Below are 23,801 nucleotides of genomic sequence, written 5' to 3' on the forward strand. Positions count from 1 at the left end.
CACTCGCAGGATAAAGGGCCGGCGCCTGTCGTTATGCCATACAATTTTATCAACATTAATTTGTCAAACATTTACCGGCGTTTTGCATGTGTGTGTAGGTGTAGGTGTAAGGTGGAGGTGTAGGAATTGTGTATGTGTGGGCCCTCACCCCCTCTAATGACAACAATAAGTTGAATGAATTTAATGAAATGAGATGTAAACATGTGGACAACTGCGGACAGGCGGCAACAAAAACAAGCCCTGGGCAAGTGGAGGGAGCATGAGTTGGGTATGGGTATGGGTATGGGATGGAGGGTGGGGCCACCGAAGGGACCCTGGCCATTGTCTATATTCCCTTTCGTTCCCAGCATCCGTCCCTCTGCAGACCTCTTGCTGTATTCAGCATTCGCTTGTTTTCGAACTCGTAATGAAATTCTTGAGTAGAAATTCATTTTGCAACTTTTACTCAAACAATGCTCATTGAATAATTTACGCTCAGCGCCGGCAGAAATGAAAAACCCAAATGAAATAGAAGGAAATGGCAATGGGGATGCACTGCAGCAGTGCTCCACTTAGTGTGCGCACCATTCCCCAGGCACTTGACGTGCTGAGAGGGCCCCGAACCAGAAGAGCCAAAGGCAGAGTCAAAGCGAGAATCCCGGTCGACGCAGCACACATAATTGCATTAGCCCCGTGTTGGATGGGGCTCCCGTTAGCCAGCCCTGACCCCAGGGCCACCCTTTGGGGGCTAATGTAATTGTTTTGTGTATTTAGCCTGGACATTGCATTCAAGTATCACAAAGGGACAGCGGACGGCAGTGGTGAGTGCGTTCTGTTACCTCTTTTGCCTTAATGGGCCAATCAATGCACCTCCCGCTCTCTCCGTCTCGACTTACAAAAAGTTCCTGCCCTGCCCTGCATCATTTGCCATTTGACAAGCTCAAAATGCAAATTGCGGGACAATTAACATTTCAAGCGATTCAAGCACGGAACCAACTGCAAGCCGAAGGTGAACCACAACCAGCAGCAGCAGACATCTTAGCCTGGCTAATCATGCTGCCAACTAATTGAGCTCAGCGTCGCTGGTCCCTGGTACCGACTAATGTGCCACCATTTGAGCTGCAGCTTAATAGGCTTAAAAAGTGTTTAAGAACAGGCAAAGAAATCCGCATAAATATTATCGTACGAATATTTAATATTAAAGCCTTTTAATTTAAATATCGAGTGAATTTTACATATATACTATATGTAAAAAAAAAAGAAAGAAATCCACGCTGGATTCAGGATTGTTTTAAATTCATGAAATTATTAAAATTTCTCCGGGGTAACTTTTCATTTTATTTCATGCATTAATCTGGCATTTCCCGGAATCAATTGCCAAGCTCCACGTTTAATCGAAATAAAATCAAATCAATACATACAGTACATAGCACATATGTACATATGTACATACCCGTATGTTATATCTGCAGATTCACATTCAATCAGGGCGATGGAGGGGAGTTGTCAGACAGACAGCAACTGTTCCCTTAGTTCTGCTCTGGAAACCATTTGCCCGAAGGCGGACAATTTATGACAGTTTTCGGCATTGTTTGTTGTCTGGCTGGGAATGATGTAATCGGAGGCAGCAACTTGCAACTTGCCACTGCCACAGCAGCACTAGCGCAGGCACCAAAAGTGCCAGCAACAGCCGCAACTGCTTACAAAATAATTGATTTTGTACACATCCTTGACACAAATAAACATTCGCCCTGCTCTCCGCTCCGCAACGCTCCGCTCCGTTCCGCTCTGCAATGCTATCCAACTGCTGCAAAAGTTTAACCAACATAAGGGCGGTGGGTCCCACCATCCAGTGAGCCAGGCCAGGCTGCATAGTAGGTGTGCGTGCTCCACAGAATTTTGTATTAAATTCCACCAAGGCAATGCAAAGGCAAAGGTTGTTTTAATTGAATTGGAGGGGATTGAAACTGAAACTGGAGCCTTTACTTGCAGTTCGATGCAGGTAAAAGTTGCATGAAACCAATCCAAAACTGTGGGCCCATTGCATCGCTTTTTCTGTTCTCTGAGCTGCAATTGCCACTCCAATCCGCCCGGATAGACGAGCAAAAAAAGTGGTGGAGCTAACAAAAAAAGGAAATGGCAGAGCAAAAACAGTGGATCATAAAGGAGAGCGAACAGAAAAAAAAAACAGTTGGAAAAGGGTTACGATGCTCGACATGGAGATTACTCTGCACAAAAGGGCGATTATTTGGCATGGAGATTACACACAGGAAAAAATTCTAGGCATAGGTGTAAACTCTTTCAAAGCACAACTACTCAATGACCAACGTGGACTGCAGTGAGATCCTGCCTTGATGGCAGTTACACACTTCCCAGAGATCAGATGAACATGGTTTTTGCTTCCCACTCTCCACCTACTGCACTTGCAGTCTGAGCCTCAATTCAAATCGCACTTGGCAAGAACGCGTGGCATGCCCCGAGGCATGCTTCACTATGCACTGCAGCCACGCAGCAGGGACAGACTCCCATCGTCGTAAGCCCTCTAAGGCCTGGCCCAGCACTCGACACGAGTGGACAGACTGACACTGCCGTTGCCTCCTCTGCAGCTGCAGTGGCATCAACACATCAACAGGCCGCAGCCTGAATGCTGCCACTTGCCATTCGCCTCATCATAAATTCTGCACTTGCTCTTGCAAAAAGACCCTAGAGGCAGGGCAGACAGGCAGACAGGGGAGCTTCGAACAGGAACAGTGATGGCTGATAGAGAGCTTTGCCCACTCCTGGCATGGAGATTGGAGAAATGTTTGCTAATTTGCAGCTCGAAGCCAGCCGGAACTGGCCCCGGGGACAAGGCCAAATTAAAATTGTTTGAGGAAATCGCAGCTGCCACTCGCTGGCAGGTCTTTGCGGTGGACTTTGATCCAATGCCCTTTGCCATCATCATCTTCTTCTTCTTCTGCATAAGCTGTCAGAGGCTATGCTAAGACACTGTTGCGCGGGAATCAGTCAAGAGGAAAAGACAGCAACGGAGATGAAGGAACACGAAAAACCTTCCTTTCGTAACTACTTGCGATGAACATGAACCGCCATGAGGCGCAGCTGATTGCATCGCTTGGGAAAGCCTTCAAATAGATGCGATAACTTGAATTATTTTTCACTTTGGCCGCAAGTCGCCCACGCGAGTCCTGACAGCTGTTCAACTTAAATGCCTTCTAATTGTCTGATTGACTTAATTATTTAATTGCCGGCAGGCTGGCACAATGACAGACATTTGGCTAGGAAAAGAACTTTATCTCCTACCACCTGATGACGGGAAAATCAATAGTCTTGCTGAGGCCCATTAGCAATTGGAATTCGAGGTCGGGGCTAATTGTCGGTCTTGTCGGGGAGAGCAGAGCAGAGCAGCGAATAAGACCCCATCAGATTGCGGTCTCTGCGTAGGAAAAAAAACACACACCAAAAGTTGGGCCAATTTCAATTCAATTAAATTTGCATTTGGGCAAATGGCAAATGGCAGATGGCAGATGCAAGAATGCATTAATAAATATTAAAATGTGAATTAGATTTGGCAGAGCCAATTGAGTGGGCAGAGCAGGGAAGTGGTGGTGTGGTGGTGGGAGGTGGAGGTGTAAGTGGAACAGCAGCAGAATGCCATTCCATAGGTGAGTGGTTAGCAAGGATTTTTGGCAGACAACCAAAATGGAATAAGACCAAAAAAGGAATCAATTTGAAGTGCCCAATGGTTGGTCTCTCTCCCAGCCCACTCTATATCATTCCTCCCATTCCCATTCTCATTCTCTTTCTTTCACTCACTGTGGCACAATTGCCAAGGCATTTTCGTTGATTTGCAGCTCGTTTTGCCAGCTGGCAGCTCTGGCGATGATGACGATGGCGATGATGATGATGAAAATGAAACTGTCGTGGATTCTGAAGTGCTCCTAGCTGGGGGCCCCGCAATTGTCACAAGGAAAATAACGAAGAAAAACTGAAAATCACTTTTTCCTTTGGCAGTTTGAGTGGGAAGCCAACAAGAGAAAAGTGCCTGGCTCGATGGCGAGAAACCCTCGTAATAATAATGGTATAAAAAATGCCTTTGTTAGCGTTTCCCCAGCAAAAGTTAAAGTTTCCCTTGGCTGAACTTAACATTTACATAATTTCTGGCAGGATCCAAAATTGTATGCCATACGATAGTTTGCTGGAAAGTAAATAATTAACTTTTCCAATTGCAGAAATTCCCCAAACGGAAATTCAAAGCAAAGAGATTTTAATGGCTTTTGTTTTCATTGTATTCATTTCTTTATTCAATTCAATGCCGTAAATATTTCATAATTGAATTAACTTTCTCCTAGGACAAACCCCGACATCGCCATTCATCGATGAATTGCTCGCAAAAGTAGGCAATGCATTTGGATTCGTTTTGCAGTGGGTAATTTCGCAATTGCCGCTGAAATCTCTTGGAAATGCTGTCCGCAGGCTCTAGTTCTGCTGAACTTTCAGCATTGAAAAACAGGTGGAGGTTCAGTGGCGGCGAGAAGAGGAGTGGAGCGGCAACAACAATTGACACAAGCTTTCAATACTGCTGAGTCAAGGTGGCCAGGGACTGGAATAGGGACAGGGACCCCTTCAAGTCGTTTGGCAATAGGAATCCCTTGAAATGCATACAATTTGTACATGTATTTGAGTACGTCTGCGTGGGTGCGTTCTCCTTTCACTCTGTGTGTGTGTGTGTGTTTCTACGTGAGTATTTGTATGCACTTAAGCTGTGCATTGTTGTCAATTCCTCGACAGTGTGGGTGGGTGAGTGAGTGGGTGAGTGGGTGGGTGAGTGGCTGAGTGAGTGAGTGGGTGTGTAGCTGCAACAGGGAACCAAAGAGAAGGCAATCCCTGATGTCGGTGGGGACGAGGGCGGGATAGCTGCATAGGTGCAAGTACGAAATTGATTGAGGCTTGTGCTCAAGGCCATTATCCTGTACAGAAACCCAAAGGAGGCCTTATAATCGTTCTTCACTGCTGCTGGCCACTAAATAAAGTACGATAAGGGAGGACATTAAAGTTCACAGAGAGTCCTTGGGGAAGGTGGGGGAGGGTGGCAGGGCAAGGCTGGGCAGGGCTGGGCAGGCGTTTACTCACCTGCAAGTCGGTGCCTGTGCCCGGCTGTGCCAGATCACAGGCTGATATCCAAGGATTAAGGCGTGTTAATGAGGACGCAGTGCCAAGTATGCTCTTCTTCAGCTCGACGGGGTCTGGCAGGGATCTAGCTGTCCCACCTCCTGCTGTTCCGGCTGCTGTTGCCGCCGCTGACCTGGTTATGGCCACTGCAGCGGAGGCGCTTAAGGCGCCGCCGGACCAGCTGTTATCCCTTTGGCCAATCAGCTGAGCCGCCTGGGCATCAAGGATGTTGCCGGTAGCTTCCCTCTTGTTATTATTATTATTGTTGTTGTTGTTGTTGTTGTTGTTGTTGTTGTTGTTGCTGTTGCTGTTGGTGGAAGGAAAGTCCTTCGGGCTGATGTTGTCGCTGAGCTGCAGGACACTCTCATCAATCAGGCTGCTCTCGTCCTGCTGCTGTTGCTCCGTCTCCGTCTCTGTTTCTGTCTCCGTCTCCGTTTCTGTCTCGGTATCCGCCTCCAACTCCAGGACTGGCTCGTGTTGCTGCTGTTGCTGTTGCTGCTGCTGCTGCTGGATATTGTAATCCTCTTCGTTGAGCTTATCCTCCTCGTCCACGTCCTCGTTGAGCTTTATCAAGCGATCGAAGGACTCTTCGGACAGCAAATCGTCCTCGGCCACAAGGGCAAAGATGTCCTCGTCCTCGTCTAGCGCTTGTGAGGATGAATACTGCACTGGCAGACCGCTATCTCCCTGCTCCTGTTCGCCCGCCTCCTCCTCCTCCTCGTTGCTGGACCCGGTCCCCGATCTCGTTACCGCTCCCGTTCCCGTCCCCCCTGCCCTGCCAACAATATCGCTACTGAGGCTGCGCTCGCGTCTCCGACGCCGCTGTAGCCTCGCGCTTAGGGCCTCGGTGCGGGCACGCGGATCGTCGGGTTCGTGGGCGTGCTGGTAAGTGGGTGGCAGCTGGTAGATGGCCTGGGGCGTGGGCCGACGGTACAAGTCGAGATGGTTGGGCAGAAAGATGGGCAGCAGATATGAGCCAGAGCTGCTAATGAATGACGACGACTCGCCTCTGGACGGTAACGCAGTTCCAACTCCTCCTCCACCTCTGTGACCTCCTCTTGCTCCACCTCCACCTGCTCCTTCTGTGCCGCCGCCGCCGCCGCCGCCGCCGCCTGCTGCAGTTGCTCCAATTCCTGATGTTGCTCCTCCTCCTGCTCCTGCTCCTGCTCCTGCTCCCGCTGCTCCTGCTGATGTTGTTCCTATTGATGTGGATGCTGTCGTCGTCGTCGTCGTTGAGCTGATGCTGCTGCTGCTGCCACGCCGAGCCCCCGAAATAAACGCAAGCGCCATCACGACCAGCCCGGGTCCTGGCCGCATATTGACCTCGGGTTCGGCGGTGCTAGCATGGTGCAGGCCCGCTTGAGACGCGCTTGCGACTCCAATTCAATGCGAGTAATGATGGGCTCATGGCCCCATCATCATCAGAAGTGTGGGATTCGGATTTGGTGTGCGATCCAGCTGCGGCCGCTGCTGCTGCTGCTGCTGCTTCTGATCCGTATCCGTATCCGTATCCTGATTTGACTCCAGTTTCAGTGACTGCTGAACAGATCTGCTCCCTGCTTCTGGTCCTGGTCCTGCTCCTGCTCCTGCTCCTGGTTCTTCTGCTGCTACTTCGGCTCTGACTGCTGCTGCTGCTAGAGGCATGAATCCTGACCTGGCTGTGCTCTTTCCAAGATTCCAAACTGTCCGCACTGTCCGTGACCCCCTAAGCTAAGTGCCGCTGCTCTCCAGGACGCTGCTGGATCGCATTCAGTTAACCTCGGCAGCAGGGCAAATTCGGTATGCGTATCCTCGGCTCATGTTTGACACAAATTTATTCGAACTTTTCATAGATTTTTCACACTTTTTTTCTTTTTGGCACTGTACAATATAATTTTCTTTTGGGGATTATCAACTATTTTTGGAATTTCATTGGATAGCTTTTGGGGGTGGGGTAGGGTTGTGGCAGCTGTAATTGATGCTGTTGTTATTTGTTGTTGTTGCTATTTGTTGTTGATGTTGTTGTTGCTGTTTCAGTTATTATTATTGCTGGGGCTGCTGGCGCTCATTAACCTTGGAAATTGGAAATTTGTGGAAATTCGGTTGCTTCGTTGAATTGGTTTTTGGTTTTGGGCTCACATAATTATATAGAAATCTGCACAGACATAGAGAAATTGTTGTTAAACGTTAGGCATTTCTTGTTAGCGTGTTTCATTTATACATTTTTTTTAGGGGCCAAACATTAACGTAATTTGTTCTGCATTCGTTTTGGGTTTATTTATTTTTTGGTTAGTTCCAAGTCAAAAAAAAAAAAAAAGAATTGTTTCAAAAATGTTTTGTGCGCTCACGCTCTCGACTCCCCGAAAGGCGCTCTCCTTTTTATTTGCTCTCTGGGCTGACTCTCTTTATAACTCAATCCTACTTCTTGTTAATTTGTTGGGGGAAAACAGCAGGAAAATTTTTGAAGAGAAATAATTGGAAAATCTGTTATCATATTTAACTAAAGTTTGTCAAGTTTCTGCTCTTCTTTCTTTGGTTTCTATGCATGTTTGTGCATAGAAATAGTTGGCAGAAAATGGAGCGGGAGAGACGAGCTTCGTTTAGCCGAAGCTCTGGCCCGAGCAGCCGCAACGCAACCAGCAGCCAACGCGAACACCGCACAAAAGAAGAAAGCCGAAAAAAAATGTCGTGGAAATCCCGTATATCTAACACACACACACACACATACACAGACAAACAGAGGCACAGAGCGCAAAGAAATTTATATAATTCGCAGCCAGCGGCTGCTGCTGCTGCTGCTGCTCCTGCTGCTCGCTTTTCTCTGCTGTTGGCGCTGCAAACACAAAAACAGCGGATGGATGGATCCCCATCCACGAGCACCACGAGCATGAGAATGAGAATGAGAACGAGAAATCGTGGGTGTACGAGTAAGAGTACGTGGCTGCCACTCGCTCTCTCTCTCGCTGAGAGTCTCTGTTTGTGTGTGTGTGTGTGTGTGAGAGTAGTTACTTAGGGCAGCCAGGCAAGCACTCGGCATGCCATTTTTTGGAGTAGAAGACGAAGGATGAAGATGAAGTTGGGCGAGAAGTAAAAGGAGAAGGCAAAGAAGCAGAAGCCGAGTCGGTCGCCCCCCATCTCGTATTTTTGGGGTCGTCACTGTAGCCCTTCTGTCTAAGTATTGGTGTTAAGATTTTCCATGTGTCTCCCCCCGCTCGCCCACCCTATCACTCTCCAAGCGTGTGTATGTGTGCATTGGTGTTAAAACTAAAGTCCAAGAAGTAGAAAGCGCAGCATATTCCAAAGAAAAAGAAAAAGAAATGAAAAAAAATACACGAATCAAATCTGAAATCTCTTCCTCTTTTGTTAACAAATTTTGTTCGTTTTTCTTTCTTTTCTTTTTTGGTTAATTTCCCCCAAAAACCCTTGAGATCTCTCGCATAATTTTTTTGGCTGCGTGTGTGTCACAAAGGAAATTACTTTTCTTTGTTGCTTAGAGTCGTATTATTCAAATCCTTGTTTGTCCCCCCCGACACCCGACCCAGGTTCTTGTACTCCACGCCACATTTTGTTGCTCCGCTCCCAATCGGAGTATTTTTTTCTTATTCTGCTTTCTGTGTGTTAACTTTCACTTTTGTTTTATTTGCTGCGTTGACACTGCGCACACACACACACTGAGAGACACGCACACACCCATGTAGAGTTGTATATGTACAGGGGAATTTCTCTTATTTTTTTTTGGTGGTGCGTGTGCTGCTGCTGCTGCTGCTGATGGATCCATTCCATTCAGTACAACAGCCGCTTATATAAGCCCGGAACGTAGCACAAAACATCTGAAACATTTGTGTCCCGATTCCGATGAATCGGTGCATACTATTCCCGGAATATTTTCAAACGACTTGGTGTGCCCGATTCCTGAACAATATGGGTTAACGAATGATTTTCGCATTATATAACAATCAGGGGATTTTCGTTGTTTTTTTTTTTTGGGTTTTTTTTTTTGTTTTTGGTCTGTTTCACGTTGGGGCGGGGGGTGAATGTTCCCTGGGGGACAGATGGGTGAAGGCTCTCCCGTTCCCTTTACCGCACCGCACCGCACCGAACAATACTTTAACTATATACTTATGTACCTATGCGTGTATATAAGGCACTGTGTCTGTGTATGGGTGTATGGCTGTTCTTCCCAGAGCGCAGCATCAACTGCCGTAACGGTTCGTTCGCGTGTGGGCGGGGACACGGCAGGTTGGGGGCGTTGTAGGCAGTGCTCGAGAGTTATGCTTGGCTTAGCAGATTTTCTTGGGTTTCTTTCGTTTCGTTTCGTTTCTTTTCTTTACACTCTGCTCCTCCTCCTCCACACACTTTTTTTTTTCCTTTTCCCCCCCTTTCAACTAGACCAGCCCGATTGGCAGCTCTCGCATCATACTATATTTATTTTATCCCGTTTTGCCGTACACATTCCGGGGGATTTGCACTTTGATTTCTTCACTAGCGGCTAACTCGAAGACATTCGATGGTGTCCTCTGGGGGTGCTTTACTTTTCTTTGCTATTTTTTTTGTGGTATTTTCTTTTTTTGATTCGATTTGATTTAATTTTTCTTTGTGTGAGTGGTGGACGCGACGACGCAGGATATATACCGTACAATCCTGCTTCTTGCTGATGGCCCCAAAGCACTGACTGTGCCACAATTGCAGATGGCGCTTAACTGGAATACCGACCGACCCGAACCCGTACCCGAACCCGAATCCGAGAGGAAGCACCACGAGCGAGCGGCCGAGCACGAGTGGGTGGCCGCGAAGTCAGCAGCAGCTGACAAGAGAGATAGAGAGAGAGAGAGAACCGGACGGACCCGTGTCTCTCTCGCTGTCGCTCTCTTTCCGGCTCTCCGGCTGTTTCGAACTTCCAGGCTGTGCGGCTGTCCAGAATGTTGGCTAACAGTGCGCTGCGCTGTTGTTGGCCAACAGCAGCAGCAGCATCTATTTCGAACTCTATTTAGATGCCAGTTCGAGTTGAAGTAAGACAAATTACTTTATGCAGGACACTTAATCACACTGCCCCAAAGCACCAAGCACCCAGCAGAGAGAGATGGAGAGAGAGAGAGAGGGGGGATTCCAAAACTCACTCAAGAGCCTCCCGTTCGACTCGACCAGACCCATCCCCATCCTCATCCCCAGTTTTTCCTTGCTTAAGCTTTCTTTTTCTTTTACCTTTACTCGTAGTTTTATTTTTGCGCTTTTGCCATTTTCCATTTTTTCATTTTTTTCATTTTTCTTTTTTGTGTGGCATTTCGTTATGGCGTTTTGTCTTTGTCTCACTTGGCCTAAATGTGTAATACCCTATAATGTCGTTTAATCCCACTCAGCGTGTTTTAGTTCCGCCTGGCAGTTGACGGCAAAGTCGGCCAGTGGATGGGATCGTAAATACCCATTGGTCGTGGGCAGGTGGCCCAGGAGATCGTGCCGGCGATGTGGGGCAACATGAAGCGCCATCTCTGGCACTGGCACTGGCACTAGCTCTTTAAACTGTTGTGCCAATTAGAAGTAATCCAATATGACTTTACCCACGCGGATGACTTGCGCTGGCTCGTTGACTGTTCAACTGTGGCAACTGGGGCAAGCCAAGGCCAGGCCGACCTTCGAGCAGACACTCGACAGCAACAGCAACAGCAGCAGCAACAGCAGCAGCGGGAGCCACTCACTCAATAGTGTTGGAGCGGCGCAGCGGAGGTGGGGGTTGGGTGGCAAGGGTTGGACAGTTGATGCCTCTGCCACTTGAATTATTAAGTTGGTTATTTTTTTTGGTAATTAACTTAAGTAGCCGCGACTACAAATCACAGGGAGGTCCATGTCCGTGCCAGGGCCAGTGCCAGTGCCAGCATTGGCCACACCCCATCCGATCAGGGGGAGAAATGGAAGAGCACAACAAACTCGGATAACAGCAAAACGGAAAAGGGAATGGAATTAAGGGAAACTAAGCAAACTCCCACATAATTCGGCTTGGGGAGCAGACTGGCTCAATTTATGCGCATTCCAATCAATAACTGTGACACATGCAATCAGCAAGGACAACAAGGACCCACCCAGAAGCACCACCAGCAGCAGCACCACCACCACTAGTAGTAGTACCAGCACAAGGAGAGAGAGAGATTGAGAGGGAGAGTGAAAGTGCTAAGATATGCCGAAGAGGTTGGTTGCCCGGCACAAGGAAGGGGTACGGGGCACGGGGAACGGAGACGGCCACTGCCGTTGCTTGCTTGTGCTTGCTCTTGTGGCATGGATATGAATGTGTCAACTTATGCGGGCTCACAGCCCACCCACACAGGCTCACGCACACGCACACAAATGGCCAGCTGTGTGTGTCGGTGTGCGTCGCTGAAATTGATAAGAAAGAAAACTTGCGGCTCAGAGTGCTCTGTGTGGGCATGTGTGTGTGTGTGTGTGTGTTTCTAGAAGAGGAAACAATCGAGAGACACAAAGTGTGAGAAGAAAACCAAAATGCCTGCACAAATAAGAAAATATTTACAACAACTACTGGAACAAGACTGAACGAGTGGGAATAGCCTCAATATTATATCGCTTTAATATCGATCCGCAACGATCCTCTTGATTTCCGATTTCCCTAGCTGGGAATCCTGTTACCACCCATCCAGTATGTGTCTGTGTCCGCTATGCGGTGGAGCCTGCTTGTCAGAGGACACGGCATAATAGCAGTCGACAACAGTCAGTAGCAGGCCACCGGCCACCTCCGAGGAGCAGTCTCAATGGGCTGGCGGCGCATTCGGCATTATCGTCACGCCATCTGACAGTTTGGTAAGTTGAGAATCACATCGGCTCGCATCGCTTGGCAGCATCCGCTTCAATTTCGGTCGGCTACACGGCTTCAGTTTCATTTGGAGCATTCGAGCCGAGCCAAGGTAGCGCCGCAGACTTTGCACAGCTTTTCAGATAACCGTTACAAGGACGCCGCCACCGCCACCGCCACCGCTACCGCCGTCGCCTGCATGACCAAACGAAACGAGTCGAAACGAAGCGAAGCGAAGCGAAACTGGGTAACGAAAGGAAGCAGCAAGGATTTTGCGCAGTTGTCCATGCCCAGTCCTCACGGACTTGCCACCAGGTTCCTCCACACTTTTGGAACACGCACCACGAAGAAGCCAAAAGCAGAAGGGAAACAAGCGGAGCGAGAGAGATAGACGATAGCCGTTAGCCGAGAGACGGAGCAAGGGGGGGACACAAGGCAAAGACGAGTTTTGTGAATGAAATTTCGCGCAGGCACAAAGCGGCACCCAACAATGTACGATATAGGGAGACAAGGCAGGACAGGCACTCGTCTGCCACTCCCTTGGGAAAGCCACGCGGCCAGCGTATGCACAGAGAGGCCCCCCACAAAAAAAAAAAACCAAAAGCAAACAATGCCGCCAAAAAAAAAAACAATTTATGTACATACATATGTACATCTGTACGTATGTATGATAAAAGAACTCCGATGTTGTTGGTGGAGTTATTTTTTTGGTTCTTTCCCTTCTACTGCTGTCCTGCTGTGGTTCTTGCAGCGGGCGTGGTGTCTGCTGCTGCCTTCCTGGAATCGCTGGAAGGCAAAAGGGAAACTAAACTTAATGCCCGATAGCGATGCTTATCGATGATGACTATGACTATGGCAGAGACGTTAAAGACTTCGGATCCGGCTTCGGCTCCAGCTCTGACTCAGCGGCAATACGACTTCGATTCAGCTTTGTGCGGCAGCACCACTGATGATTGACCCACAAATGTGGGGGGGCTGGCCGTCTGATAATTGTCTGCTGGCAGCCGCATTCCAAATGGCCCTGAAGATGCCGTTTAATAAAGGGCCAACTGGAAATGTTTAGGCCTGCTGATAGGTTTTACTGAACAAAATATTGCTTGATGTTCGCTGTCATTTGCAGTTCGTGGAAATATTTCATTTAATTTTTTACATCAATTCATTTCTATCAAAACTATGCAACATTTCTTCTGTGTAGCACACTGTATGTATGTATGTATTGCACGTATGTATTTTTATGCATCGCATAAAATGTAAATTCCTTTGAGTGAGTGCGTGTGTGTGTTTGTGTTTCTGTTGTTGGGCGATAAAGCCATAGATATTGCGTGGGTGCATGAGTGTGGATAATGGCTCGTCGCAAAGTCGAAAACCTACACTTACGTATACACGCATAACACACACAAGCACCAAGCAATGTCTGCACACGCCCCATCCACCCACGCACCCATACATGAGCGTCTCACATAATAAGGTGCGATTTGTCTCGCGCATAAAACGAAATTTCCTGCACACAAACCGAAAGAGATATAGAGACTGGCCCAGCGGGAGTGGGAGGGTGAGCAGAGAAAGGGGGAAACGAAACCCAAAGGGGAGAGAGAGAGAGGAAGCAGAGCGGGGAATTGGTAGCTGTTGGCTTGGCCAACAATAGTCAGCGGTGCCAGAGGAGGAGCACGACAAGCAGGCGGATGGGCAGAAGCTTCGATTGCTTTGTTGCTTGTACATGGCAGCACAAGCTCTCCGTGTGACTGTGACTGTGTCTCTGTATGTCTGTATGTGTGTGAGTGTGGGAGGGTGCGTGAATGGTTATGAGTGTGTGTGTGTGTGTGTGTGTATGTTCATGGCAGGAGGACATCTTTGTAGGTTAAGGCTTATGTCAAAGCAGGAAAATGGGCGACAAAAGGCGTAAGACGAGGCAAACTCGTTTGCCATAATTATTGCTTTTGTTGGTAGCTGCCGTCCTTCCTGCCCGGCCCGGCCCGTCACCCCCTACCATTCAATTCGAGGCATTATTATTTTAACCGGAAATGTGTGCATATGTGTATGTAGTGCTGTGTGTGTGTGTGTGTGTGTTCGGGGAGAGGTAGTGGGACTGTATGGGGTGGGTGTCCTGCGTACGTGTGTGAAATTTCGTGAACTGCATGAACTTTTCTGCGTGCGGCAAAAGGAAAGCTCTTTCCTGCCGGCATCAACATTTGGCAAATTTTTTATGACAATGTCTGCCCCCATCACTGTCTCTCTTTCTCTCTCTCTCTCTCTATTCCTTAATTTGATGACAAATATTATGTTAAAGACCGAATATGCGCTACACCATAAAAGTCAATAATTTTTCATTCCAGCACCGAGACACCCCCGTAAGCCCCCTGAAAACCACGCTGTCTCTGCTTCCCCTTACTTTCGTTCTTGGTCGTGCTATGACCCCCCCCCCTGCCACCCTGGAATCCTTCTCTCCTTTTAGTGTCCGCTGGGGACATTTAATTCGGTTTTTTCCTTTTTTTTTTTTTGGCGGTCATTCGTTGTGATTTTTCTTGATATGCGATATCGTTTTATTCGTTTTTTTTTGGGTGCGTTCTCTCTTTTTTATTGTTTTGCGCTCTCTCTCTCTCTCTCTGTTGCCTCTCGTCCCGTCTTCCCACTGCGTATTTGTGTGAGTTCCCACCCACTGCTTTGTTGATATTTGGCGCGGCTTGCTTCAATTTATGTTCTGTTTGCCTTTATTGTCTTTCTCTCTTTTTTGCTCCCCCGCTGCTGTTGTTGGGTGGGTTGTGGAGCACATTTCTCTGTTCTGCCTTTTCCGCTCTTCGCTGCTTTTGTCATTTTGGTTACTCTTTGAGAGGGTATCATTTGTCCTTCTCGAACCTAGCAACACACGAAATGATAACTATGTGACACAATTAACTAATGAAAAATAATACACAGTGTCTGCAATTCTGTGAATTTTTATATTGAAATGAATATAATATAATTTTATTTTAGTTATAGCCTTATGTGAGATAGCTGAGAGAGAAACGAGCTGAAACCTGGAAGGGTATCTCCAGCATCCGCATTGAGATGCTAACCTTTTATCCCCCGTTCTATCTTTTTCTTCTATTGGTAAGGAGTTCGGGCCCAGGGCCGTGGTTTTCTCTCACTCGCACTCGTTTCCATTCTCCTCCCTGTCAATACCACCGTTTGGCATTTGTTTTTTTGAGTGGCCGCCTAATGAGTTTAATGCTTTGTTATCATCGCTGTAATCGGCTTATGTTATGTAATATGACGGTAGTATAATTGAATCCATCCGCGAATTATTCCAATCTGCATGTACATACATATGTACATATGTATGTAAGTTCTTACATACACATCGAACTGCTGTCGCATTGACAATTGACAATTTACAATTGAAAATTACCTTCGGCTGTCCATGCTAGACTACACCTGGCCCCAGCCAAATTTGTTGCACGAGAGGGAAAGCACTTGGCATAAGCCTACTCCACACATTGTCAATAAGGGAAAAACCACTTTCATTTTTTCCCCCAGCAGCAGAGAAAGCAAATGAAAGTTAACGGAAAAGAAAATTACATCATGCTCGTCTCAATGGGTCGACATAATATTATTTCCTCGGTCTCGGTCGAGGTCTTCGTCCGGGTTGTCGTTGTCATTGTGCTGATATATGTATGTACATATGTGTGTATGTAGGGCTAGGGCAAGGCACCCACTGTGTCCCTCCTGTTGGCACTCCTCCGGCCTCTAGTCTCCAATTCACTTCCCTCCTTGTCTGGTAGTCAATTTTTTATTTATTTATTTTATGCCTACGCACATACGCGCCCAGGACATGGGGGTATAGGACAGGAGCTTGACAGGTGTCGCCGACTGAGTGGCTGCCTGACTAACTGGGGGGCATGCGGCATGCGGCAGGAGAGGCAGAGGCAATGGCAGTGAGTGAGAGCTGAGGGTGTGGTCCGGGCTGCGGAGTGGGCCTGCTGGTGGGGTCGAGGGTGAAAAATTGTAGCCTATTATTCTTTGTATTGTTTTATGTGGCATTTAGACGCTTATTTTTGTTGTCTTTTAATAGACGAAAACGAAGACGCCGAGTGGAAAATAACAAAAGCAATACACAAGCAGCACCCGCACCCGCACTCGGCTGGCCAGGTTCTAGTATTACCCATCTGGGAGGAGGGGCTTGGTCTTGGGCTCCACTGCGAGTGTCTGGCGGGTGTTTTATCATCATCCAATCAGTAGATAAATAACACATAAAATGAGGTGCTTAATCGGGTTTGAAGTGATGAAAGTGAAACTGAGCCATAAGTATGCGGTGGGATGTTTGTGCGTCCGTCCTGTCTGGAAAGAGACGGGGCTACGGGCTACGCGGGTATCTGTCGGCCTGTATGTGTCCCGCCGAAGGCGATGTCTTTGTCTCTGGAGTAAATCTCGAGTATCAACTGTGTATTTGAATATCATTTACAGCCAACAGCGTTCTATGTATAGGAGTGTGTGCGTGCTGGCATGCCGGAACGTGTCCTTAAGGCGTGACAGCATAATTCCACTGCAAATTGCACGCGTAGAGAAGTAATTTGTCAACATTATTTGCATAAATTAGGTAGCCCGCCAAGCTGATAGAACAGTTGATTGACAAACAAAAAAAACACACAACCAACATAGCAAAATATACGGTAATTCAAAAACAAAATAAATTTAAAAAGACCGCCATAAAGTTTCGGCAAGCTAATTTGGTATTTTTTGTTTGGTATTTTTGCAAAACAATCGATACATCGACACTTTTATGCAACGACAAAAACAGCTCATCTGTATACAGTTTCACTTTAAATAGGCAGGCTATTGTCCTGTTTTTCCTTTTTGGATTGTTTTCCTGTCGAATTTTCAAATAATTGACTTTGGCGGCCAAATTCAGAAAATTACCTGGCAACTCTAGCTACCATTCGATTGAAATAATATATTCTATCGAAAATCAGCTGTGTGTGTGTGAGACAACTCGGAAACAAATAAAATATTAAACGAGATAAAACCTAGAGAACCGCCTAACAAGTGAGCCCCAGAACGACTAACATTTAGGCAGAAAACAATCAAAGCAAACGCCGTGGCAGCAGCAGGCAAATAGAAAAACAAGGTTTACCTTACCTGGAAAATGCCTATAGAATAGATGGTAAATGGAAGAAGGAACTGCAACTGCATAAATTAACCAAGCGTAACCACATCTGAAATTGTGTGACTAGTTAAATAGGGCTCAATATCAATTGGACGCACAAGCACAGGCACAATGGAGAAACTTGTTGCTGTTCTGCCATATTGAAGATGTTCGGACGTTTCGACCATTTATTGATTTTGTTTTTCCGTGCGATGTTGTTATCAGCAGGGGGGATCCATTCCATACCCGCCCCCCTCTGATAGCTTGCTGTACAATTTACTACCAAAACAATTGAAGCCAATCGAGAATTTCAGAGTACCAGGAAAAATATTTACTCTATTCGTCGCTTATCTATCCTAATTTATTTGTATTGTAGCTATTTATTTGAATAGTAAACCAATTAGCTTGGCATTATAATTAAGTCATCTGGAGAGCAGACGCTAATTGAATTGAGTGATTGGCCTGTTAATCAAATTGTGCCTCTTTTGCGATGATTTGATTGATTGCTCAAATGTGTTACCGTTAAAATTTAATTCACGCCTCGAGCTGCCACACCCACCAGCCCACACAAAATCAATAAATGCACCTGCGAACCTGCCGTTAACCTACCGCCCATTTCCGTTTCAGCTGCAATGACCACATCGCTAATCTACGTGAGAGCCAATATATAGAGACGCCTGGAGCGAACCACCATTTGATAATTTTTGGAAAGAGGATAGCAGAAATCTGAAAGAGTTGCAAAATGAAACTGAAAAGCTGGCGGCACAAGCGTAAATAGTTATTGGCATTTAGATAACCAATTGAAGGCGAAATCTAAACCGACAAACAGCAACATACGTTTGCAAGCCCATCGAAAAGATAAGTCATAAAAATCATGCTGGGACGCACACAGAAGCTCATACTGGGCATAATAATACTGATACTAGTCGACATCGTCTGGGTCTCCTCCAGTGAGCTCACCAAGGTACCCCACTCGGACCATCTATAGATAAATGAACAAAGTAACCTAATTGAATTTGATTCGTTTATTTCGCAGTTTCTGTACAATGAGGCCAAGTTCGATAAGCCCTTCTTTTGCACATATTTCAAAACGTCAATGTTCAGTATTTACCTGATAGTTATAGGAATTCTGGCGCCATGGAAAGAATCGTGCGAACGTCAAAACGGAACTTATTCTGTAAATATTCAATATTCAATTACTTATTCCTCTACTAAATCCCGTCTCCTGCAGATGATGGAGCAGAATGTCGAGGATGAGAACTACTACACCAATCAGGCTGTCCTGGTAAGTGTAGTACGAGTACAGTTAATTACGAAATGTATTGAAAACTATGCTCTACCGCAGGGAGATCCTACCTATGTGCCCATTAGATCGGCTCACCTGGCATCGACAGTCAATGGCAGCGGTAACACCTTGTCCGGCACCGAGAGCGATGATTCCAGTGTGCGCAGTGTTCGCTTCAGCAAGATGGCAGAGGTCCGGGAAATGTCACCCCATGAGGCCACCGATGCACTGTTGGCACGCCTCTCCTATGCGGCAAGCTTGCGCATCAGGCGACAGAAGACCCACCACAAGACAGCCAAGACGGCCTTGCTCTTCTGTCTACTTTGGTTTGTGGCCAACTACTTCTTTCAGCTGGCCCTGGAAATGGATGAGACAGCCATGATAACACTTGTCAGCTCTACGTCTTCGTTCTTTATCATCTGCCTGGCGGCCGTCTTCCCCTCGGCAACAGGTGACAAGTTGACCATCACCAAACTGATTGCTGTCGGCATGAACATTGGTGGAGTTGTGGCCATAACAATAAACGATCTGCACGACACAAAGATGACAAGGGGTGTCCTCTTGGCCCTGTTCAGCGCCTTCTTCTACGCCTCGTACCTGGTGTTCGTCAAACGAAAAAGTGATACCGAGGAAAAGGTCGATATACCTTTGTTTTTCGGTAAGCCAATGCAATCAAATGAACTCTGTTATCTCCTGCTTAACTGGTATCTTTCTTGTAGGGTTCGTTGGCCTCTGGAATCTCATGCTGTTGTGGCCGATTTTCTTCATTTTGCATTTCACCAAGATCGAAACATTTGAAGTGCCCGATCAGGGACAATTTGCGTTGCTATTTCTGAACGGACTAATAGGAACCGTGCTCGCGGAGGCATTATGGCTGTGGGGCTGCTTTCTCACCTCCTCGCTGATTGGCACTCTGGCCATGTCGCTGCAGATTCCCTTGGCCATTGCATTTGATGTTTTGCTGAAGTATAAGCCGTATTCGCACATGTTCTATGTGGGTTCAATACCCATATTTCTGGCCCTGACACTCGTTGCGCTGCTGATGCGTAACGATGATACCGATCCGCTTACGAAACTCTTCAAAATTGTATATAGAAAGATCTGTCGTTGCCATAAGCCGAGCATTGTTAGGTGAGTCCTCCGATCAGCATATTAAAGGTCGCCCAACTAATCTGAATTTCTTCCTACAGAGTCAATGACGATGAGCAGCAAGAGTCGCTGATTAGCAACAGCGATTGAAAGCGGCGGTGGAAAAAAACGATGTTCTGCACACATGGAATGTTGCTCATTGTAATGCAATCTAAAACTTGGCTGTTCACGAGTTCGTTTCGAATCGTTCTTTAATCTATAGGGACAACACAACGTGCACAACGTATTCTCCTATCTCACCCATCTGCATTGTGTTTCCCTCGTTTGTGCATTTTCAGTTGGATATTATGTTGCGATTTTACGTACAACTATTTATTACTATCTTACAAGTGTATTCTCTGTAAATAGCTTTAGCTCTTACCCTTAGTGTTATTCTATGTGATAGTCCAGAACGTTTTGCTGAAACCCATCTATAATTTATTGTATTCAATTGATATTTCCACTTCGCTTGGCTGTATAATTGTTGACTTCTCTGATAAAAAAGCGTAATACCATTAGATACACATTCGTCTACAGTAAGCTTATAAAAACAGAAAACAAAATATTATGTGAAATTATGCCTATTATAAATATACATACCTTCATAATATAATGCAGTTTAATAGTGCCAAATTTGTGTACATGTGGGCAAAATCGAAATTTTGGCAATGATGTTCCATTGAGAGAAAATCTAGATGTTATAAAACGAATACAGCGGAATATGATATGGACATTTAAACATGGCGGCTGTGTTTCTGACTGCTGTGAAACTATGCTTACGACCTCTACGATCATTTTTGCAATTTACCGTCACACTCGGCTATCATATTGTTATTTTCAAAAAAAAGCGCCAATTGGTTCCGCTTATCGCACAAAAATACCGATAATTGAACATTAGTTAGAGGAAAAAGGGTATACAAATGTCGATACTCAGAGCTGGCCATAATGACGTCACATTCCTGAACACACTTTCGTTTTATGCTTTGGCCGTTTTTGTTTGAACCTTGTTATGTAAACAATTCAATGAAAAGGAGTACTGAAAACTAGCTAATCCTGACAGATCATGAACATTCAATGATTCCCCTTCGAATTTTAAAATGAGAAATACGATTTCCGACAAAACATCAACGATTAACCCACTGTCGGGTTTTCAAAATGCCCCTTTTTTGAGGTGAAGAAATCCGACTTTTCGCTCTCAAATCGTGGTGGTTTTTTAAAACAATGCTCTTCTCCAGGTGAAGCGCGTTTTGATGGGAAAATTCAGCAACATGGGGAAATGAATAGGCATTGTCTGCAACTTTGGCACGATTAGCAACAATCTGCATACCTTGGGAAAATGGATATAATGAACTGATATATTGTTTGTAATTTCAGGCTCCAATTAATGCAGAAACTACTCAGTCTATGGTTTAAAGATATTAACGAAATTTTGCAGTCACGAGTTTCAATAATAGGTATCAGAACCGGGCTAAATGAATAAATAAAACACAAAACATATGATGTTAATAGGTAAAAACATCTCAATCTAAGACAAATACAATATTAATGTTTCAAATCAGCTTGGAAAAACAAATTTAACATCAATTAAAGGAAATAGGGTATACCAAAGCCCATACGCATAAAAGAAACTTGTTGACCAGCAACACTGACGTCACATTTAGTCAACATTTTCGTTTTATGCTTTGGCCGTTTTTGTTTGAACATTTTTATGTAAACAATGCAATAAAAAAGAGTACTGAAGACTAGCTAATCTTGTAGAAAATGGATGTATCTATCAGATAAAATTATTTGCTTAGGGCTGAGTGGGCTAACTAGCTAGTAATATTAGACCGAATATCAAAATCATGGAATACGATTTCAATCAATAAAATAGAACGTTAACCCATTGTCAACCAGGTGGGTTTTTAATATTTCCACGAAATTTATGTACCTTTAACTAATTTTACGCATTACAGGTGAAAGATTTTGGTGGTCATTTTTGTTTTGTAAGTAAAGAGGAGGTTGGAGCTACAAAGAGCCTTTACAAACAGTATTATTTTCCGCAGTTTAACAAAGGGTGCTAAACTTTTTAAATGGAGTGGTCTTAAGTGGGTTAAGTCGTCGGACTGCCCAGGTTTTCTTATGGTACGGTATTTCAATGGTATTTCTCGAAACAGAAATGGTATTTAATGGTATTTATTTTTTGGCTTGATGGTATTTTGTATCGTTATCGTCACGGTCACGCTGCTGGGCACACTATCAAAGCTATCGAATTAAATTTTTGATTAAATCATTCTTCGAAAAATTCTGAAACTATGAAGTTGGCATTATCCGTGTTTTTGGTGGCCCTAGTGGCCGGCATTGTAGTGGCCGATGAGAGCAAGGGGCCGAAAGTGACCGACAAGGTAAGAATTGTGCTCCCAACACTACTTATACATACATAAACATACGAGAATATGAAAACCGCGTCACTAGCATCGCTTGCACACATACATACGTGGTCTAGGCAATAAATCAAACGCGATTTTGTTGTTAATAATGTATAATATATTAATTGTGTTTGCGTAGGTCTTCTTTGACATCACCATTGGCGGCGAGCCCGCTGGGCGCATTGAGATCGGCTTGTTCGGCAAAACTGTGGAGAAGACCGTGAAGAACTTCAAGGAGCTGGCGGAGAAGCCACAGGGCGAGGGGTGAGTTGATGAGATGCGCTTGATTAACGGCACACGCACACTGGTGCACACACGTTTATAGGTTAGCCGTAGGCAAAGTCAGTTTAGCAATTACGTGGCGTTTCAGACGCCAATCAGTTGACAAAGAGAATTTCTATGAACTAAATTGTTTATCTGCCTTAATGGGACAACAATGTCTGTGTTTTGCAACCCCACAGCTACAAGGGGAGCAAGTTCCACCGCATCATCAAGGACTTTATGATCCAGGGCGGCGACTTCACCAAGGGTGACGGCACCGGCGGACGCTCCATCTATGGCGAGCGCTTCGAGGATGAGAACTTCAAGCTGAAGCACTATGGCGCCGGCTGGTTGAGCATGGCCAACGCTGGCAAGGACACCAACGGTTCTCAGTTCTTCATCACCACCAAGCAGACCAGCTGGCTGGACGGACGCCATGTTGTCTTCGGCAAGATCCTGTCCGGCATGAGTGTGGTGCGCAAGATTGAGAACGGTGCCACCGATGCCCGCGACCGTCCCGTCAAGGATGTGGTCATTGCCAACAGCGGCAGCATCCCCGTGGCCGAGGCCTTCTCCGTTGCCAAGACTGATGCCACCGACTAAGGGAAGAACCCTTGCAGATTTTAATCATCCCATAATAAATTTAATCAATGTGAACTAAATAAGTAAACATCATAATTGTGTAACCATCGATTTTTCTCACTCCCAACTCTCCAATGTCCAGGAAGTTGAAACTGCATTTACCATTTACAACTTTTTCCAAAATTATAGTTTTTTTTTTGTTGTTTCCTAAGCAAATACGCTCAACTCAACAACAACTATTCAACAGCTCTACGTAGAGAAATGGCATTCATATAATAAAGAACATTTTTTGTGATAAAAGAGGAAGCATCAGCAATCATTTTCAACTCTTTTGTGTGTGTATCCATCCATCCATCCACACTCACGGCTGTGTTCAGGTTCATTGAACCGGTTTGGCACTTGTTTCCTTCACCCGCCCCAGAATCGGTGGGTCTGCTTCTATGAGCCGCTGCTTTCTTATGGTAACTTCTGCCTGCCCTTAACTGGAACAAAAACCAGTTTTTTCCATTGTTTGCTAAATTTGTTTGACTTTAATTCTGGCCTGCGCTGTGCTTGTGCCTCTTTTTGCTGGCAAACAAACTTCTGTCACATTTTTACGATTTGCATGCTTGCGACAATTAAATGTGCATACAGCTGTAGCTATATACATGCTTAAATGTAAATATATAGTCCCTGTTGATGCTCGTGGGAATTGATTGAAAGCTGCAAATTGAAACAGGTGCAAGGCCATATTTTGGGTAAATAATTATACGGAAATGAGGCTATGATTAGTTAGTATAGAGTATTATTTACTGAATAATAAGAATTTCTCTATTGCACATTTTTTGATGAGCTTGCATTTTCCAAGGCAGTGAATTGAGCTCTCAGACAGCTCAAGTATACATAAACATATTCTCATGTGTATGTTTATTTGTTCTCTTCATTTGAGCGAGAAACAAAAGACCGAGAGTCGATCTCATATCGCTCAATTCGAAGGAATCGTACGCCTCTATGCGAGTTGTATGTGCCTCTGTTAGTGCAATTGTACTCTACCCCATTCGTTCCCATGTTCACTTTGTATACATACATATATTAATGAAAGCAATATAGGAATCT

General features: G+C 45.6%; 3 protein-coding genes across 8 annotated transcripts in view; 2 read left to right on the forward strand and 1 right to left on the reverse strand.

The window, feature by feature from the left end:
• LOC111070981 overlaps positions 1-9,849 on the reverse strand; it is a 37,175-nt gene extending 27,326 nt beyond the window's left edge. Inside the window, exons 1-2 of one of the 5 annotated variants that reach the window (XM_041592861.1) lie at positions 9,760-9,849; positions 5,110-7,282 (exon numbers count right to left, since the gene is read on the reverse strand). In XM_041592861.1, coding sequence (XP_041448795.1) covers positions 5,110-6,465 — 1,356 coding nt within the window. In that variant the 5' untranslated portion in view covers positions 6,466-7,282; positions 9,760-9,849. Of the gene's footprint in view, positions 1-5,109; positions 7,283-9,246 lie in introns of all 5 variants that reach the window. The other 4 variants (XM_041592860.1, XM_041592859.1, XM_022362049.2 and 1 more) reach the window with 4 other exon arrangements.
• Positions 9,850-16,859: 7,010 nt separating this feature from the next.
• On the forward strand, positions 16,860-20,074 carry LOC111082101 (solute carrier family 35 member F5). Of its 2 annotated transcripts, none has more exons than XM_041593071.1 (7): positions 16,860-16,942; positions 17,670-18,006; positions 18,079-18,219; positions 18,274-18,327; positions 18,388-18,985; positions 19,047-19,458; positions 19,518-20,074. In XM_041593071.1, exons 2-7 carry the CDS (start codon positions 17,917-17,919, stop codon positions 19,564-19,566), a joined length of 1,344 nt encoding a protein of 447 aa, XP_041449005.1. In that variant the 5' UTR covers positions 16,860-16,942; positions 17,670-17,916; the 3' UTR covers positions 19,567-20,074. The 2 variants fall into 2 exon arrangements, with proteins under 2 accessions (XP_041449005.1, XP_041449006.1); XM_041593072.1 differs by having other exon boundaries at positions 16,885-17,060.
• Positions 20,075-21,723: 1,649 nt separating this feature from the next.
• On the forward strand, positions 21,724-22,810 carry LOC111071039 (peptidyl-prolyl cis-trans isomerase 6). Its single transcript, XM_022362136.2, has 3 exons — positions 21,724-21,839; positions 22,003-22,127; positions 22,325-22,810. The coding sequence occupies exons 1-3, from the start codon at positions 21,750-21,752 to the stop codon at positions 22,725-22,727; spliced, it is 618 nt and encodes a 205-aa protein (XP_022217828.2). The 5' UTR covers positions 21,724-21,749; the 3' UTR covers positions 22,728-22,810.
• Positions 22,811-23,801: the final 991 nt, after the last annotated feature.

Source organism: Drosophila obscura, unplaced genomic scaffold (assembly GCF_018151105.1).
Source record: "Drosophila obscura isolate BZ-5 IFL unplaced genomic scaffold, ASM1815110v1 contig_186, whole genome shotgun sequence".
Taxonomy (NCBI): Eukaryota; Metazoa; Arthropoda; class Insecta; order Diptera; family Drosophilidae; genus Drosophila; species Drosophila obscura.